The 18,859-nt window shown below is 40.2% G+C and overlaps 1 protein-coding gene across 1 annotated transcript; it reads right to left on the reverse strand.

The window, feature by feature from the left end:
- Positions 1-6,418: 6,418 nt before the first annotated feature.
- Positions 6,419-18,558, reverse strand: LOC146609630 (TBC1 domain family member 20). The gene is made up of 11 exons (XM_085345910.1): positions 18,497-18,558; positions 18,322-18,396; positions 17,531-17,585; positions 15,559-15,689; positions 15,354-15,434; positions 14,787-14,973; positions 14,597-14,698; positions 11,977-12,118; positions 10,566-10,750; positions 9,626-9,735; positions 6,419-8,097 (listed from the first exon to the last, which is right to left on the reverse strand). The coding sequence occupies exons 2-11, from the start codon at positions 18,389-18,391 to the stop codon at positions 7,931-7,933; spliced, it is 1,230 nt and encodes a 409-aa protein (XP_085202036.1). The 5' UTR covers positions 18,392-18,396; positions 18,497-18,558; the 3' UTR covers positions 6,419-7,930.
- Positions 18,559-18,859: the final 301 nt, after the last annotated feature.

Below are 18,859 nucleotides of genomic sequence, written 5' to 3' on the forward strand. Positions count from 1 at the left end.
ATGGAGACGGCATGTTGTCTCATTTTTCATGTGCCAATAAATATAAACTAATTTAACTGACATATGACAAGGTCATAAATACATTAAAGTGTTGCCCGGGCAACCGGAGTCTGAAAGAGATTGGTTGCCAATCAACTGTAAAGCGATATCCAGGTACATCGCTTCCTACATCCGATTTCAAAGCACCAAATTAGCAGTGGCCTAAATACTTAGCTGGATACTTCAAGCGTGGACTTCACTGTCCAGAAATGCTGGGTGGCGTTACTGTGACTACATCACACTTTTACAGTCTATAATAATGTGTTAGCAAGATTAGAGACAAATGACCAACCTGAAGTGTTTTGAACTTGGTGTCTTACTGAGATATTAGTAGATCTTGTCTACCAGCCTTAGCACAGAGAGTCACCCTTTGTGAGAGCCCATCGAGCTTTTGACTTTCAAAAAAGTAAGAATTTTGGCGTCAATGCTAACTGCGAACTGCTAATTAGAATATTATGACTGACTAAAAATTAAATGTCTTCAATCTGTCACAAATTAACCTCCCTATTCAAGTTCCCTCTGGGTAAAGACCAGAGACTTTACTGTGATACATTTCATTTAATCTGGGCTTATCTTTAAATACTGTGATCATCACAAATGGCACTTTTCTCGAGATAATACTCACTGATTTTTATGCCTTTACACACTCAATTAAAGATTTGGGACGGTTCCAGGGTTACAAACCACAGCGACGTGATTAAAGTGTTGGTAAAACAGGCAACACAGACTTTTTTTTAATGTTTGTTTGTTTGCAAAACTAAATCCACTGAATGAATTAAAATAAAACTCGTTTTGTCATGGATCAGTGAAAGTGGAGGTGCTGCTGCTCCTGTTATCGCCGGCGCTAAAGCCATGTGTGTGTGTGTGTGTGTCAGTCACCAGGGAGAGGAAAAAGGGGGGAAAAAATAAAAAATAAAAAAATCTGACAAACCCCTGGAGCAGCTGTTGTCCCAAATGTGCACAATGTTTAGCACACATGCACACACGTAGCATTTTATTTTTCTTGCACTGACACTGTCCTTACTAACCTCACAGTTCTCAAACAGAAACACATACTGTTGCTTGGTCTTTATTTACCAATAAGATCAGATGTGAAAAGTTTCAGTGGTCCTGAGGGTGGCTGGCTATCAGCTGACACGGCGCTTCATGGAAAAATTTCTGTCTGTGTGGGCTTAGGGGTCTTGGTCATCATTTAGTGTTGAAATTAGGGCTGTAACACCTCCAGATTGCTTCGTGAATAAACTCAAACCATCCCTCTCCACATCTGCTCTCAGCACTAATCAGATCCGCACTCACCTCCTTTCACCTCATTAGAAATCTTCAAGGGACTCCCTTTAAATACATATTTCCATGGACCTCCGCTACCTCTCTCTGTTACCTCAAACACGTCCGCCAGATGTCTTTTTCTGCAGTTTTAAATCGCTCTCTCTCCACCATCATCTCATCCCTTGCTCCCTTTTAACCCTCGCCTTTCTGCCTCACCTCATGTTTCTGATTTTGGCCCCCACTCTTAATCCCTGGCTGTTTCCCTAGGGGGGTCAGACAGACAGATGCACAGCGTTGTCTTTTACACACACACACAGACTCATTTCTGACCTCATTTCTCCAAAGAGGGCAGTTTAACAGTTGCTACGAACAGACAACAGCTGCACAGTGCAAACAGAGAAAAGCAGAATAAAAGCAAGACAAGAAAATTAAGCAGCTGATTTCTTAGAAGTTATTGCCATGCATTAAGGCTGAAATCTGTTTTCATTCTTCCTATCATGGAAAAACAGGATTAAAAGCAGCCACAATCATCACATCTGGCAGGCTTTGACAAGGGAATACAAGATATTTTTGCTCCAGGGAATGTCCAGTTGTCAACATACATTTCAGCCAGTCATCATATTTTCTATGATTATAATACAGATACAACTGGCTGCTTTGATTGACAGCTGTGGCCACACAGGCAGCTGTGCAGAGAGCCAGGAGCTGTCTGCTAGACCTCACCTCCACTAATTTGAGCCACAGAACTGGACATCTGTATCATTTTTGTGCTGTTTGTGCCTTATGGTGAATTTCTTTGCACCCATCTGAGATATGGTATAGTGAGCTGTGAAAACTCTGCTCCAGTTTTGGGAAATTAAATTCTAGTATTAGTCTGTTACTAGCCAGCAATTAGCGGGCCGTATATTGGTGTGCTGCAATGACACAGGCTATAGATGTAGCTTTCAAATTAAGCTTGCTGTCACTAGCTGATATCTTAGCACTCCACCCTTCAACCCACATATTTATTTCACTTATCCAATTCAAGGTTTTCACTGCGATTGACCAGGATGAACGAGATTAGAAATGATCCGCTGAAGTGAGGCCTAAAAAGGAGAAGAAGAATCATACAATTCAGGGATGCTGCTGGCTTAAAGACTTTCCTAGCTGTCACAGGGCGAGAAGGTTGGTACACCCTGGACAAGTTGCCATCTATTGCAGAGCTAACATGGATATAGACAATCATCAACACTCTCATTGACCTACGGCCAATTTAGAATCACCAGTTAACCTAATGTGCATATCTTTGGACTGTGGGAGGAATCCAGGAATCCAGTGCCGCCAACTCCACCCTCTGGTCAAAATACCATAACGTCTGGTTCTTTAAAAACACAATGGCAACACCACAAACCAGTGGTGTAACCAGTGAATAATGTGCGTTTAAAAACATCATGCAATTACAGATTTGCGGAGAAATTGACACAACTGAGTACACTTAGCACATCAATTAAAAATACTAGCACAAAAATCTGAGATACAGTTTCCCCTCCCTGCAAATAATTTGCGGCAAAAACTCCAACAATATGTTCACAGAAATTCAGAAAGTAATTGAACTCTTGTTCCAAGCAATGTCTTTATTTTGTTCATAGCAATGTCACAATCTTAAGCAATGACCAACAGCTTCTCAGAAAGATAGTAACAATAGCAACAAAGTGCTCCTCGTTGTCTGTAAAGTCTGACAAAAGCCACACACGAGGTCTGTCACTTTCTTCCAGAGCACGAATAAACTTTCACTTTGGTGCTCTAAATATTTTATCTTTGTCATTTATTCACTGCTCTGCTCTATTTATATGTGAACCACAGATCAGTACAAAGTAAAAGAATTGTTCAAAGATAGTTTGTAACATTCATCAGAAATGTGCATTAAAATGCTCATGAACTCTGTGTTAACATACAGCTAAAGCATCTTTTTCAGGAAATTTGCAGACCTCGGAGAGAGAAGCGAACAGTCATAAATTCACTGGAAGCTTAAAGTTGTTTTTTTTATAACAAGACACTTAATTCATAATCTGGCATGAAAAAGAGTTTCTTGATTTTTCTGTTATTTTTCTGTTTGCTGAGGTGTTTGTTCTGCATTGATTTTCACTTGTTTTCATAATCAACATAGAAACTAATCATATCTGGCCAGATTGGTTCTTGAAATGAACCTTCAGAGGGATTTTGTTTAGCTACTACTAGGTGGAGTGAAAAACAGCTTCAAAATGCATGCAGGTCTCAGTTGTGAACTCAAGGGAAATGCAAGGAAAACAAGACACTGCAACTGAAAAGCAATAAAATAAAAGGCAAATAAATAAATAAATAAAATTGTAACTGTTCAAGAAAGCTGATCAATAAAGTAAGTGTATGCACTACATGAAATTAATTTACTGCGAGGGCTCTATTTTCTGTTTGCTTCTATTGAAATAAAAGTATTTAATGGTGTTTATTTATGAATTTAAATGAGCCTGAAACCTCCTTCGTCTTTCTTTTGACTGATCTCACTCAGACCCAGAAACAGGCTTCAATCATTTTTTTAGGCATGTGCCAAACTGAGACTGGGCAGGTGTTGGTGTGGGTGTTTTTGAAGTTTAACATGATTGCAAGGAGGGGGGGGAGACAAGGAGAAAGTATCTTATCACGCCAAAAGCCAGGGGCAAGAATTAAATCCTCATTAGGATCTGGCAGCACTACCACTCACCTTGTGTGTTCATGTGTGTATACATGGCACAAAATAGAACCACACATTAACGTCAAACACAATCGTCAAAGTGTTTTTCTCAGCATATTAAAACCAAGCAGCACTTTATGAATAAACAAAAACCAAAAAATATTTTCTGAATACATATTTATATAAATCATGTGTCAAAGCATCATAGACACACAGCGACACACAACCACTTTAAAAGTACAGCCAGTGGTAACAGACATTACTGCATTTAGGTCAACAGTAAATGTTCCTTTTCTATATATTACTCTGAAAAGTTTAAAGTTACACTATATGGACTAAAGTATTGAACCACACGTCTAAATTTTTGAATTCAAGATGTTTTCAGCCGCATTGTGTATAACAGCGAGCACCTAGCCATGCAAAACATTTATGAAAAATGCACTGTTCAACAAAAGCTCACTGAATTAGATGGAGGCCTACAATATTTCTCAATTTCCTGGCATGGTTCAGGCTTTCCTGGGTAAACATCGGCAGAAAAACTGCGCACCGGGAGTTTCACCTCATGGGTTTTTAAGGATGAGCAGCTCCTGTGGGTGTAAAGTATAGCTGGCAGTATACTTAAGTCCATATGGTGTATTTCTCTATGTGAACACTGAGAGCACTCTCATTTCTGTCCAAGCACGGTGACTTCCTATGGTGCCTCGGTGAACGCTTCTAACCTTCAATGAATTACAACTTGTAGAAACGAATTAAGCAAACATGTTTTGTGTGAGTTCCAGAGGTGCAGGTGGGCAGATTTCAGATGGAGCCAGAAATCGATCTCGTTTCCAGTCTTCATGCTAAGCTGCCTACAGTTGTCCAAAGTAGTATGTTCATCAAACTCTCAGCGAGGAAGCAAAATGTCAGTTCATTCCTTTCACTCCTAAACTGACTCATGATAACTGACACAAAGCAGCTTTTAAATCGAAGTCACTATGACCTGCACAGATATAAACCCAAACTGCTGTAAACCGCAAACCCTTATTAACCATTTAAGCCATTCCTCTTATTTGGTTATATTAAACACATATTCATACAACCCTGTCATTATTTAATATCATATCTAAATAAATAGCCAATCAGATTGTTGCTCGTAAAATAAACAATTTGACTGTTAATGAGGCACAGAATGAAACAAAACATTAATAGATAAAAACACAGACGACCCAAACATTTTTAAAAGAAACAAAACTGGCCTGCAACTAAAGCTAACATTTCCCATTTCTCGCTTTTTGCACAAGTGCACATTTAATGCATTTATACTGGACAATCAAATGTACAGCTCAGGCTATTTGATCAACCAGCACAGGATTACCGACTGACTTGCAGACCCAGTCAACAGTTTGTGGGGTATTTTCCTCTGATTTATTCTTTTTTTTTTTTTAATTTTATATATATATATATATATATATATATATATATATATATCTAACACCCAGCACGCCCCTGCGGGCGGTTTATCCTTCAAGCTCGGGTCCTCTACCAGAGGCCTGGGAGCTTGAGGGTCCTGCGCAGTATCTTAGCTGTTCCCAGGACTGCGCTCTTCTGGACAGAGATCTCCGATGTTTTTCCCGGGATCTGCTGGAGCCACTCGCCTAGCTTGGGAGTCACCGCACCTAGTGCTCCGATTACCACGGGGACCACCGTTACCTTCACCCTCCACATCCTCTCGAGCTCTTCTCTGAGCCCTTGGTATTTCTCCAGCTTCTCGTGTTCCTTCTTCCTGATATTGCTGTCATTGGGAACCGCTACATCGATCACTACGGCCGTCTTCTTCTGTTTGTCTACCACCACTATGTCCGGTTGGTTAGCCACCACCATTTTGTCCGTCTGTATCTGGAAGTCCCACAGGATCTTAGCTCGGTCATTCTCCACCACCCTTGGGGGCATCTCCCATTTTGACCTCGGGACTTCTAGGTTATACTCGGCACAGATGTTCCTGTACACTATGCCGGCCACTTGGTTATGGCGTTCCATGTATGCCTTGCCTGCTAGCATCTTGCACCCTGCTGTTATGTGCTGGATAGTCTCTGGGGCATCTTTACACAGCCTGCACCTGGGGTCTTGCCTGGTGTGATAGACCCCAGCCTCTATGGATCTTGTACTCAGAGCTTGTTCTTGTGCTGCCATGATTAGTGCCTCTGTGCTGTCTTTCAGTCCAGCTTTGTCCAGCCACTGGTAGGATTTCTGGATATCAGCCACCTCCTCTATCTGCCGGTGGTACATACCGTGCAGGGGCCTGTCCTTCCATGATGGTTCCTCGTCTCCCTCCTCTTTCTTGGGTTTCTGCTGCCTGAGGTATTCACTGAGCACTCGGTCAGTTGGGGCCATCTCGGTCAGTTGGGGCCATATATATATATATATATATATATATATATATATAGAAATCAACAGGGCAGACTGCACGGCGAGCTGTGCAAACATGTGATACATTCATATCTGATGACAGAGGAAGCAGCGGGGATAGGCTGGGTGGCTGGGGAGTGTTGTGACTTCAGCGAAGCTTCGGTACATGCTTGTAAAAGCTGATTAATTATTCATTATTTAAGTCTAACAGAGAGCATGCATCGCTGTTTGGAAGGAAACCCCTCACACACCCACGCGTGTACCTCAGGTGGAAGCGGCCTCTATTATTAATATTCGCTTTTCAGGCTATGAAACTCTGTGATTAGCTTTGGCATTAACAGCATCTAAGTATGTGTGTTGCTATTCGGGGAGATGCACAAACAAATATATTTACGTAAAAATCTTTCAGTTACAGAAATTGTTCAAATTGTCCACTGATTAAAGCTAAACAGTCATTTTTAAGCTGCATAAAGATGAAGATGAGGTATTTTTGCTCTAGTGATGGCTGTTCGGGGTGGATGTCAGCGCAAACCTGCTAAATATTTTAGGAATGTAAAAGTACTGGTTTCTTCCCCATATTCACTCAGTGCGGTGGGCAGCAAGCAGCAGCAAAACTGCAACTGAAAACATAAAAAAACTGCTTCAATACCTCCTGCTAAATGATTTTCCAAAAAGTATCATTGCTTGCATAAAGCGACCCTTGTTACTGAGTGCAACATTCATATTTTGATAGCGCAAAAGCTCATTTGGTGTGTCACGCTCTACTGTAAATTTAACTGGCTGCCACCTGGAGTAAAGCAATTAATACAAGGCTCACAAGAAAAATCTCCACCTCCATCGCTCCATCTTTCTCTTTCACTTCCCTTCTTTGCTAGTAACTAGAAGCTTTTAGCAGAAAACGCCGCTCTTTAATAATTTGTACTCATGTGTCACTGTGCTGGCTTTGGGCACTTTTGGCTCTCAGATATTGCTGCTGATCTAAAAAGCAAATGAAACACTTTAACAGAAATACACAAACCGGGCAGGACGAACTAAAAACAAGTATCAGCAAAATAGTCAGCTGACAAGAAATAGATAGCAGCAGCCTGAAACAGCAAAAATGTGTTAGTGTTTCACGTGCACGGACGGATCCTTATGTAAAGGGCCGCTGACAGGGGGACATGCATAATCCCCTCCTATATAGGAGCAAGTCACCCAGACTGTAAGAGCCACAAAATGACAACTAACCCTTTTGCTTTGCACCCATTTGTGACCTTCATCTCTTTGTCACCGGTTTGGCTTTCTACTTCAGGTATCCTGCTCACTCACTCACTCACTCACACACACACACACACACACACGTGTACAAGAATCCTGAGGCTGAATTATAGAAAACAAGCAGCATGCTTGTTCAACGTGGTTTAGTGGCAACAACCTGTTTGGCACCAATATTGTTCCTCCTCATTTTCTTCACCATCTCAAGATAAGCTTCAAGTTTGTAAAAATGTGCACCTATACTGCATGTGTCAGTGTTCTTGCTGAATAGTCTGTATTCCCACCACCGCCACCGCCACGTCAGAACAGTTGAAGTAATGCCTCAGGTCCCCAGTCCATGGCGGTCTGAGCCACAGCGAACACGGCTGCCCCGAGTGTCGCGGACAGCCCCCACACTGCCATCTTCACCATCCTGTTTCCCCTCCTCCACAGCTGGCCTCGGTCCCCGGGCAACGCAGCTTCCAGGCCTGCGTGTCAGGAGGTTGCGAGCACAGAATAAGGAGGAGCACAAAAACTGCAATATTTCGGTTTTGTAAAATTTAGAAAGGAGCTGCTTCAGTCTTATGATTATTTTGGATGCTGTAGTTTGACTTTTTTTTTACTACTATTTTAAATATTAGGTTCACCCTTCAGCACTAACAAACAGACTACATCTTCTAAAAATGTCCATGGAGTTAAATCAACACAAATCAAAAAACACTTTAAGCGAAAACTGAATATTTTAAGCTTCGTGGAGGTTTCCTGCCAGGCTGCATTAATAGTGCATTATTTAACATTTAAACACAGACCTCGTGTGTGGAATTTTAAACTCATTTTATAAAACTGTTGGGTGGTGGTGATGTCACACGTATTTAACCGTAGATCTCTCTTTAAATTGGCATGTATATAACAACCGCTCTGGGAATTCAATGTTCTGAGCGGCAAATTTAACCGAACAAAGGTAAAACAGCTTTTCTATACATTTGCAGTGCCAACCACAGCTAGAGGTGGCTGTGTTAAAGAGTGATTAAACACAGACATGAAGTCAGTTTTTATTGGCACCTCTGGGTGAAAGTTTCAAGTGTTTTGCATCTATAGTTATGCAGCACAATCCTATAACACTGCACCAAAATGGAAAGCCAGTGTTAATAAACAGACTGACTTCTGACTTTTTTTTGCCTTTTCCATCACTCCCAGTGTGTCTATCCACCATTTTTGTTGAATCCTTTGTGGCTGCAATTTGAATCAATTAAAAACGGCAAATACTAAAGAAAGGCAATCCCACCCCCCAAGATTTCAAACACATGGTATATCTTTGATCAATGAAATCAGCTAAAATTGGACTTGAGTTACAATAGTGTTGTAAAACCACTGCTTACAAGGTGAAGGACGATTTTTCATAGTTAATGAGAGGCAGAGAAGAAGGTTCTATAGATCGGCCCTCTGTGTGTCCGTTATGCATTTCATCTCACTTGTAATTGAATTTTGATGAAACTATGGGGAATTGTGTAAATAAGCTTTAATATTACTCTGCTTAGTCTGAGGGGAATGATACAACATGTTTGTGATTGCGTGTTCATCTTATACAAGCTGCTAAAAACCTACGGGAATAATGCATCTTTTTGTTCTGTTCTGCCATATTCAAATTTGCACTTGATTGGTCTGATGGGGGTGCTACAGTATTTGTTTACTTGTTATTGATTGGCCCAAAGGGAGGTGCAGAGATTGTGGGCGATGGCATATTTGCTGTTGCCTTGTTTTGAAGAATTGTGTTTACATGAGGTGGAAAAAACAAATGTAACAAACTGAGGCTCCAACATCCAACAAATTTTCTTCATACAGTTCCACAGTTGATGATAATATTATTATTATTATTATTATTATTATTATTATTATTATTATTATTATGCCAACTTCAAAGAATTTACTTTTACCATAACCATCTACATGTCTGTACTCTGTATGTGTGAAGACCTCCTTCAGAGTCAGTAATAAGATTACAGAGGCTATTTTTACCGTGTCTGGAGGTGGTGGAGCCCTGGGCCTTTGTGAGACGCTGGAGAACAGAGTCCGGCCTCTGGTGGAGGGTGGAGAGCTGAAATGCCTGGAAGGTGCTGATGGACCGGCTAAAGAAAGCAGAGGAAGAGAAGGAAAGTAGAGGGAGATTTAGTCAGTGATGGAGAACAGAGGCAGGTCTAAGGTGAAGCATGGATAACTGGAATGATGTGAAAAGATGGTCTGATGAATAAAGTGATGGAAAAAGACAGGCGAGGAAGTGAGTGGTAGACAATTTCAGAGAACTGCTAACTCAATATCTCATGTGTATAGGAAGCTCAGAGGGTAATGTATGGTGAGACAGTATCTTTCAGTGTGTCAGTCAAGGCCTTGTGTCACTTCATGCCCTAAACAATGACTGTATGAGCCACACCGAAGGACACTGACAGGCAGAAAGCGACTGATGGCTGAGGATACACACTGAAAAGGAGACTGTTATCATGCCTCTAAGACTACCCCCTAAAAAGTTTAAAAATGTGAAAAATGGTCACACAGAATCACACACACACACACACACACTAAATGTCCTGTGTGTGTTAGCAGCACCACCGAGCCAGTCACGATGTGCTTATTGAGCATCAACTCTCAGTTGTTGAAGGAATGACATTACATTACATGCATTTTCTGCATTTATTAAATATTCAATTAAATTCTATTTTATTTACAAAGCACCAAATAACAACAACAGTTACTTCAAGGGGCTTTACCATATTGTAAGATAGAAACTCTAAAATAATACAGAGTTTAGATGACCCCCTATGAACAAGCACTTGGCGACAGTGGGAAGGAAAAACTCCCTTTACACAGGAAGAAACCTCCTGCAGAACCTGGCTTAGGGAGGAGTGGGTTGAGGGGATAGTAATGCCCAATTAACAACTTTATTAAAATGGTGTGCCCTCACCTCTTGCGAGACTGCAGTGCTGCCCGCTTGGCCAGTAATGATGGAGGGTACTTCTCGAACAGGTCCTGTGCCTGGCCAATCAGAAGCTCGTATGGGAGATCCTGGGGGATACGAGAGAGGAGGTGGTGGACCATGGCCATGTCACACTCTGTCTGCTTCACCTCCTTTTCTCTGTGCAACACAATCTGAGGAGAAGAGGAGCAAAGCACCAGTTAAAACTTTTAACCCTAAAGCAGATCACTCTGGGTAACACTTGAATACTAGACTGCATATATAGTACATTAGCTTGCGTTGTTTGTGAGGCGCAGTAAGTGCACTGCAGACAGATAAGCAGATGAAGAGTTAAAGCCCCATGCTGTGCGCTGTACTCTGCCTGGGAGGAAACATGAACTACATTCTGCTTTGTTGTTTCACACACTTCAAACAGAGCTCTCCCTCTGCCCAGCCCCTCTAAACACACTCTCACACACACACACACACACACACACACACACACAAAAACATCCTCAAGTGCAAACAAGAAGCCACTAATCAAAATGCACAGACTCTACAGTTAAATAACACAAAGGAACAAAAGGACTTGTGTACACTCTCGACATAACATACTTCAGCAGACAGAAACAATCCAGCTGGAAGTAACACGCATGTATGGCATGCAGCAGTTAGGCTACGTTCACACTGCAGGCGAAAGCGCATCAAATCCGATTTTTTTGACCCTATGTGCGATTATGGTGCGACAGTGTGAACGGCACAAATCCGATATTTTCAAATCCGATCTGGGTCACTTTCGTATGTGGTACTGAATCCGATACATATCCGATGTCTCAGAAAGCGACTGCTGTGTGAACGGTCAAGTCGCATGAAGTCCGAAGTCTTTATATTAAGGCCATCAGTCAAACAATATAGTTTGTTCTGGGTCTAAACAGAGCGCGTTGTGTATGACGTCTTCTTTTGCGCATGCGGGCCGCTTTGAGCGTTCACACTAGAGCGCGTTTGCTGTCACACTTTATTTGTAGTGTGAACGAGCAGACAAAAAAAACGGATTTGATCAAAAAAATCGGAATTGAGCATTAAGACCTGCAGTGTGAACGTAGCCTTAGTGTGGAGGAGCAGATGAAAAAAGTCAAAATGTTTTCCCTTTGTAATCTGTTTCCGTGTCCTTCCTACTAAAGCTCTCACATCAGTCAGCTCTCTCTGCTCATTCTTTTTCCCTTTCCTCTTTAATCCCTCCCTCTGTACCCCTCTTTCTCATCTGCTCATTAGGAAGTATCTAATTAACTAGTCTGATGACTTCACAGTACTCTGCCTCACTCTGTGTGTGTGTGTGTGTGTGTGTGTGTGTGTGTGTGTCAACATGTATTCACGTGTTCTGGATTACTGACAAAACAACCTCATTGGCTCTCGCCCATACCGTAGCAGCAAGGTAGATGGGCATCAGGGGATGTGAGGCCAGGAAGAAGTCGTACAGTCTCAGGGTATGCTTGAACTCTGAGAGAACATGGCCGTACCATGTGATGAGCCAGGAAAGTGCAAAGATGGTTCCAACCTCCGCTCTAAAGACAAAAGGCACATTTCATCATGTTACCTTATTTTAACATTTCATTTGATTATTTTTTTGTAACCCTGTTTATACATATATCTACGTTCATATTTGCCCTGTTTGATCCTTTCTGAACTATTTTGTATTTATTTATTCTCGGACTTCTCTAGACTGGTTTTGTATCATTCACATTTCAAAATAATCCCCATTTATTTACACTGGGTCTTAGTGCAGCAGATGACCACATTAAAGAGATTTTAATACAAATCCAAGAATAGAAACATTTATGAAACCATAACAGTATATACTGTACAGTGTTGCCTCTGTACACCACCACAGCAGATTTTGATTAAAAAAATAGTTAATATGTGATTAATGTTCACACTTTTAGCTGTAATTCAAGAAGTCTTACAGAAAAGTATTTAATCAACTATTTAGACATTGCAGGCATTTTTATAGATCAGAGGCTCAAACGCAACCTGAGAAACTAACATTTTACAAACGGGGACTGAAAGAACATCATCAAATATCCCTGTACTGTTAGACCTTGATTTTATTCCACTTTCTCTGTCTTGAGAAACTTGTCAGCTGCTTTGCAGTTTCCTTTGGACTCTTAAGTAGCATCCATATTTGGCTGAATCTGAGCAGATAATATAGTTCTGTACACTTCAGAATTTATCCTGCTACTTCTATCAGCAGTCACATCATCAATAAACACTAGTGACCTGGTTCCACTGGCATGCATACATGCCAATGTCATAACATTGCCTCCACATGTTTGACAGATGATGAGGTCTGCTTTGGATCATGGGTTGTTTCTTTCCTCCTCCATACTCTTCTCTTCCATAATTCTGATATGAGTTCATATTGGTTTCCTTTTTCCAGAGCTCTTTTAGATGTTTTCTGGCAAAGTCTAATCTGGCCTTTCTGTTCTTAAGTGTAAGCAGTGGTTTGGACGTTTCGTTGACAATGACACACCTACCTCCTGGAGAATGTTCTTGACTTGGTTAGATATTTTGAAGGATATTTTTTGTTTTTGTTTTTTTTAAACCAAGGAAAGAATTTGTAAAAATCAAGTGTCTTATCTGGTCTTCCGGGCCTTTTGGTGTTGCTAACTTAGACTATGTTTTCCTTCTTTTTAAAGATGGACCAGATTGTTTTCTTGGCCACTTCTTAAGTTTTGGAAGTCAATGAATTATCACCTAAATTTCTATGAAATAACAAGACACATTTGAACCTTTCATTGTTTGGGAAGCCACCCCCCCAAAAAAAAAAAAATATTCATTTGACCACAATAAAGGTCAGACTTGTTTGCCTGACTCATGCCTTTAAGTCACATTTTAAACATATGGTCAAGTATGAAAAGTGAGAACGTACAATCACTCTTTCTTAATATATGACTGCCCGTTTTAAGTGATCCAATGACACAGGACATGTGGATCAAAACCAGAAAAAAAAGAAAACCTCTGGATCTGAGTTGGTCAAAAGCTTTTTTTCCCCACTCATTGCCTTTAATACATATGTCATAATCCTGAAATCCTGAACACTTGAGATATAAAATTACAGAACTGAAAGAAAAGTATGTTTTCTTCAACCTCATATATCCTGCTACTGTGCCTCAAGTAAAATAACAAATTAGAAGTTTCCGATCAATACTGGACAGGAGAACTGAGCGACAAAGAACAAATGCGTGCTAAATAAAGGGACTGACAAATGGAAAGAAGCAGGGACCGATAGAGGGAAGGAGCAAAGGGCAAAGAGCATGTGCGATGGGTTGGGTAGGGATTGAAAATGAAGCAGGAGAGAAAGAAAAATAAAGGTGAGCAAAAGAACAAGTACAGAATAAAAGAGGCAGAGATAAGAAGACAGACAAGGAGAAGAGGAAGCGCACAGCAGAAAGGGTGACTGAAACTTTGAAGTAGGGTGTTGTTTATCCTGCTGTCTTTCTCCAAGTGCAATGTCTTGTTTTTTGTGCTTTTTCTGTTTATGTCAGCATGTATGCAAGTAGACAGGTAGTTTGCAAATATGGAAGTTGCCAGTACAGTATCAATTATGAACAGGCAACAAGACAACAACAAAAAAAAAAAACTGCAGACATGCACACATCAAAAATACTTTAAAGGGTGATTCGATTCATTGATTTGCAAACATTCCCATCCGCAGTCCATCACACATTATCTGCAGCAGCTGGCTATTTCTTGACGTCCTTTGTTTTGTGTTTTAACAAACTGCAAATTGTTCATATATCATTTTTAGGTGAATTCACTAGTAAAATACATTTAACTTTATCTCGCAAATAAGGTTAAATGTGGTGTACACCTTGGCAGGACAGACAGGCTGTTGTACCATTTGATAGCTGAACTCCAACTGCTGATGTGTTTTCAGTAATATTTTAATTCAATTGCAAATACACTAGCCGTTTCTCTCCCTGTAAGCATTATAGGTAAAAACCAACACTGTGGTGCCCTCTAGTGGTCACTACTTTTTGTACCTGATCATGAAGTCATGCAGTTCCAAATCAACCTGCTCCAAAATAGGCATCAGATAGTTTAAAATGTGTTTGGTGCTGTCCATGGTAGGATCCATGAAGTCCCTGCACAGAGAGAAGACTTGCAGAAGTTGGAAAAACATTTTAACTATACATAAAAGTATGAGAATCATCAGGAAATAAAATATCCAACCTGAGGTGATAATTAGACAGTGTGTCCAACAAGGCGATGGCCATTCGTTCCCCAACTACCAGCAGCAGAGTGACGGCCACATCATGGTAGCCTTGGTAGTAGTGCAGCTGAGTGTTACGCTTCAAAACCTCCAGTATGATGTCGATGAGCTGCTCCTGAAGCACTGCTCTCTCCGTGGCTGGCATACCTGCAGAAGAGCAAATGAGCAGTGCATTTATGTAATCCAAAAAGTGACACTAGAAAGTGTTTATTATTGGATTATTAGAGTTCAGAATACAGAATCCAGTGTTTTCTATGGGCCTCATTCTGCTATGTTGCAAGATTTTAAAGGCAAACGTGCTTGCTGACTCTGTAAACAACAGTAGTGCTGTTGAATTTAAAATACAACAACACTCTCAGCTCAAAAAAGTGGGAACTCCTCCTGTGAAGATTAAACTTGGTTTATAAATTACTCACAAGATAACTCCATGTTGCTGTAAGGTCAGGGTTACAGTTTAACAAATGGCACATTGCGCTATGCTGCTATCTTTAGAGATAAAACACACCCACCCACCCACACACACACACCTTTCGGAAAACGCTTCATCGACCTCCTGACATCAAGGACTACTTGGTTGTAGTCTTTGTGGTTCTCCCTCACATCTCGACCTAAAACAAAAGAAATATTTCCCTTATTGTTGCTAGCATTGTTTGCACTAGGAGCACTTAATTTATTACTTATTTATGCAGTTCATCAAACACTAACCACACATTAAGTTAAGTGTATACTAACCAGGTTTATGTGGTAGCTCATAGACATTTATGTTCAGTAGTTTGGGCCATACTTTTCTCCTTAGCTCATCAGTGAGCAGTCCTCCTTTACTGACTGCCGCTCTCCTCAAGGTCTCAATGTCCACTGGATCACTGTTCATTCAAAAGCCAAAATTAGACAATTTTTATATTACTTACAGTCTGCTCATAGTATCTAAAATTTGTACCTTTGTACCAGTTAGAAACTCCTACCTCTGATTTAAATAAACTAAGAAAACAGCTAATGCATTTTTTGTAGAATTAAAAAATTACTATGTTCAACAGGTCAGCACTATTTATATGTTAATTTAATTTAAATTACTCTCACAGGCTAAAATTTAATTGGAGTCATTTTAAGTAGTTTAATAAAAATTCTTTTAAAAATTACTGCCTGAAGTCTAGAACACATGTGCATGACCAAATATGACTTGGTCATTGAAGAGAATCCCCCCAAAATAATAATAATTCTCTCTTGAGCCGTTTTTGCAGTACCCTTTTGGAATTCCCACCGCTGTCCAATCAGTTTTGCAGAATTTGGCTGAATCTGAGTAGAATGAACCCTGCTGCTTCAATCAAGAGTCTCATCACTATAGACTAGTGCTCCGCGTTCACTGGCAGCCATACATGCCCATACCATAACATAGTAAACACTGTGTTTGACAGATAATGTGGATCATGAGTGGTTTTCTACTTCTCCATACTTAACTCCCCATCATTCTGGCACTAGTTAATCTTATTTTCATCTTTTTTCCAGAACTGTTGCCACTCTTTTAGATGTTCTCTAGAAAAGTCTAATACAATTCTTGAATGAACCAGTAGTTTGGACCTTATTGTAAACCCTCTGCATTTCCATTCATGAAGGTGTCTTTTGATTGAAGACCTTAAGAATGAAACACCTACTTCACAAAGAGAGTGTTCTTGATTTGGCAAGATCTTGTTTTGGCATCATCTTGCCAAGTGAATTCACTGGCTAGTGATGAACCACATGATTTTGATCACTCCTAAAGTTCCTGTGTTCGCTCTCTGATAGGTTTATTTGGGGATTATTCAGACTAATGATGGCCCCTGTCACTTTCATCAACATCAATTTTGGACTTCTAAATTAAATTCAGATGAACAACTCCTGACTGAACACCTCGATTTAACTCCAGATATTTTATCTGTGTAATTTGTCATGAATTAATGAGGGAGCAGGCTTTGCCTGGCCATGAAAGTGCTAATCAGTCAATTGTCCAATTACTTCTGAGCTGCTGAAAATGAGGGACTAGCTATAAAAACTGCTATAATTTTCAAACAGTTAATGCAATATCTTTGTGAAACCCCTTGAATTACAGCTTAAAGTCAGCACTTCAATCACATCTTGATTGTTTTATTTCAGTTTTAAATTTGAAATTCACTGGGGTGATGTACAGAGGCAACATTAGAAAAAAAATGTATCACTACCCAAAAACGTGTAGACTTAACTGTATAACACATTTTAGGACACAGTTTAAAGGTCCTTATGATTACATCATAATATTCCTGAACACACCAGAGTAATCACCACATGTGCAATCATGTTAGTATAAAAGTTATTGTCTGTTGATAAATTAGTGCCATCTAATTGTGAAATAGTGTATTGGATAAGAAGGTAGAGGGGATTTCTCCAGTGGAAATATGCCTTATGCCCTGGAGTTGTAGAACTATCTGAGGTATTTATTACCATAGAAAATATTGAAAAGAAGATCCACTTTTTAGGCTTCTAAAATGATGAAGAAGATTGTCAGGCTTTTCATGTTCGCTGAAGCAACTATTTTCCTGTTTTATTTCACTCCTAGAACATAATACACAAATCTGGATGTCCCATGACTGGCAGCACATAGCTCAAGAGTGTAAAATTGCTCTTCATCTGCTTAAATGTGCATGTCCAGTTTTTGTGGAGTAAGCACACTCTAGAGACACACTGTGATATTAACCTGATCAAAGCCTGATGGATCTCAGCCAGCTTCTGCTTCCTCCCACAACCTGGCTCTGTAACAAACAGGCAGAGATGGAGGTGTAAGAAAACAAAGTAAAAGCGAGTGGTATGGATGAAACAGAGAGTTGTGCGAGAGCGTCCACAGAGAGAAGAAAGTTAGGGGGGAAGAAAAATGGATAAGGACAGAGACTTGAGGATCACGTTTAAAAATCACACTATTATGGCTTTGAAGGTAAACCCAAAGATTTATACTTATTTTACTAACCTGCACAGACAAACCAGGTGTTTCTTCATTCATTTCATACTAAAAGACATTGCCTTTTTTAAAAGTCATTTACGCAAGCAAAGCCATTAGGATCAATGATCATAAAGTTATCTAAATGCTATGCTTTAGATTGCAGCCAGTGTGAGTTAAACGCAAAACAAGTATCAGCTTTGCTGGATCGCTGACCAAAAGCACCTTTTCCGTCTCCTCCCTGCCAGACTGTCAGCTGTAAATTTCCAAGCAGTCCAGTCTGCCTGACAGGCTGCCACGCAAGCAGCTAAAGTTTGCCCTCTTGTAAACAAAGCAGCACATTTTTAGTTGCTATCACTTGACTGCAGTAATATTAGATTAAATTAGAATTAGCTACATAGTCTAGTCTGGTCTAGTTTTGCTTGCCTGCACGTACAGATGTTATCGAAGCAGCCATCGTAATAAAGCGGTATAACTTTAAAATAAGACGTTTTAAGCGACTGAATGTAGTATCTCTTCTTCAAAAACAAAGTCTGTTAGCTGTCATCGCGTACCTCTTGTGAAAGATCCATTCCCATTCACCACAACTCCGCCGTTCTGTTTCTTCCTCTTGAGTCTTTTCATTCCCTCTAAAAGCAGACAACGGAATCTCCGAGTTTACACCGTAACATATGTGAGTTAAAGAATTAAAAATATGTATGTAAACAGGTGAAAAAACACTGAAAATACCTGTCCCAGTGACGAAGCTTCCCTCAACAGCTGTCGCTACTTAACTCAACCGAGCGAGCGTTCTCAGCTACAATGCAATTGGTCAGAAATACCACGTGACCAAACCGACGTATACTATTGGTTTTCCTTTCACTCGCACTGCAACCTGACTTGATCACAGATTTGTAGTCCATACATGTGAGCGACACAGGCAATTATACTTTGTATAATAAATTTTGAGACAGAAATGTTCTTATGCAGTAACTTTTTTTATAAGGAAAAAGTGAGTGTTTGTATCGTAATTGCAAATAACAAAGAAAAAACGGACAGGACACTGTGATTGCTTTATTTTATTTTTTTTCTTTACGAACGGGGGATGTTAGC

The sequence above is a fragment of the Diplotaxodon limnothrissa genome, linkage group LG22 (assembly GCF_057381915.1).
Source record: "Diplotaxodon limnothrissa isolate DT_005_m linkage group LG22, D_limnothrissa_male_GT1.1, whole genome shotgun sequence".
Taxonomy (NCBI): domain Eukaryota; kingdom Metazoa; phylum Chordata; class Actinopteri; order Cichliformes; family Cichlidae; genus Diplotaxodon; species Diplotaxodon limnothrissa.

What these genes read in the sequence shown, in the direction of transcription:
- LOC146609630 (XM_085345910.1), bottom strand. Translation starts at nt 18,391, where the DNA reads ATGAAAAGACTCAAGAGGAAGAAACAGAACGGCGGAGTTGTGGTGAAT. An exon ending in GATGAAGCGTTTTCCGAAAG is followed by an intron (nt 14,974 to 15,353) that starts GTGTGTGTGTGT and finishes GCTCTTCTGCAG; the next exon opens with GTATGCCAGCCACGGAGAGA. An exon ending in CTGCATGACTTCATGATCAG is followed by an intron (nt 12,119 to 14,596) that starts GTACAAAAAGTA and finishes TTTTGTCTTTAG; the next exon opens with AGCGGAGGTTGGAACCATCT.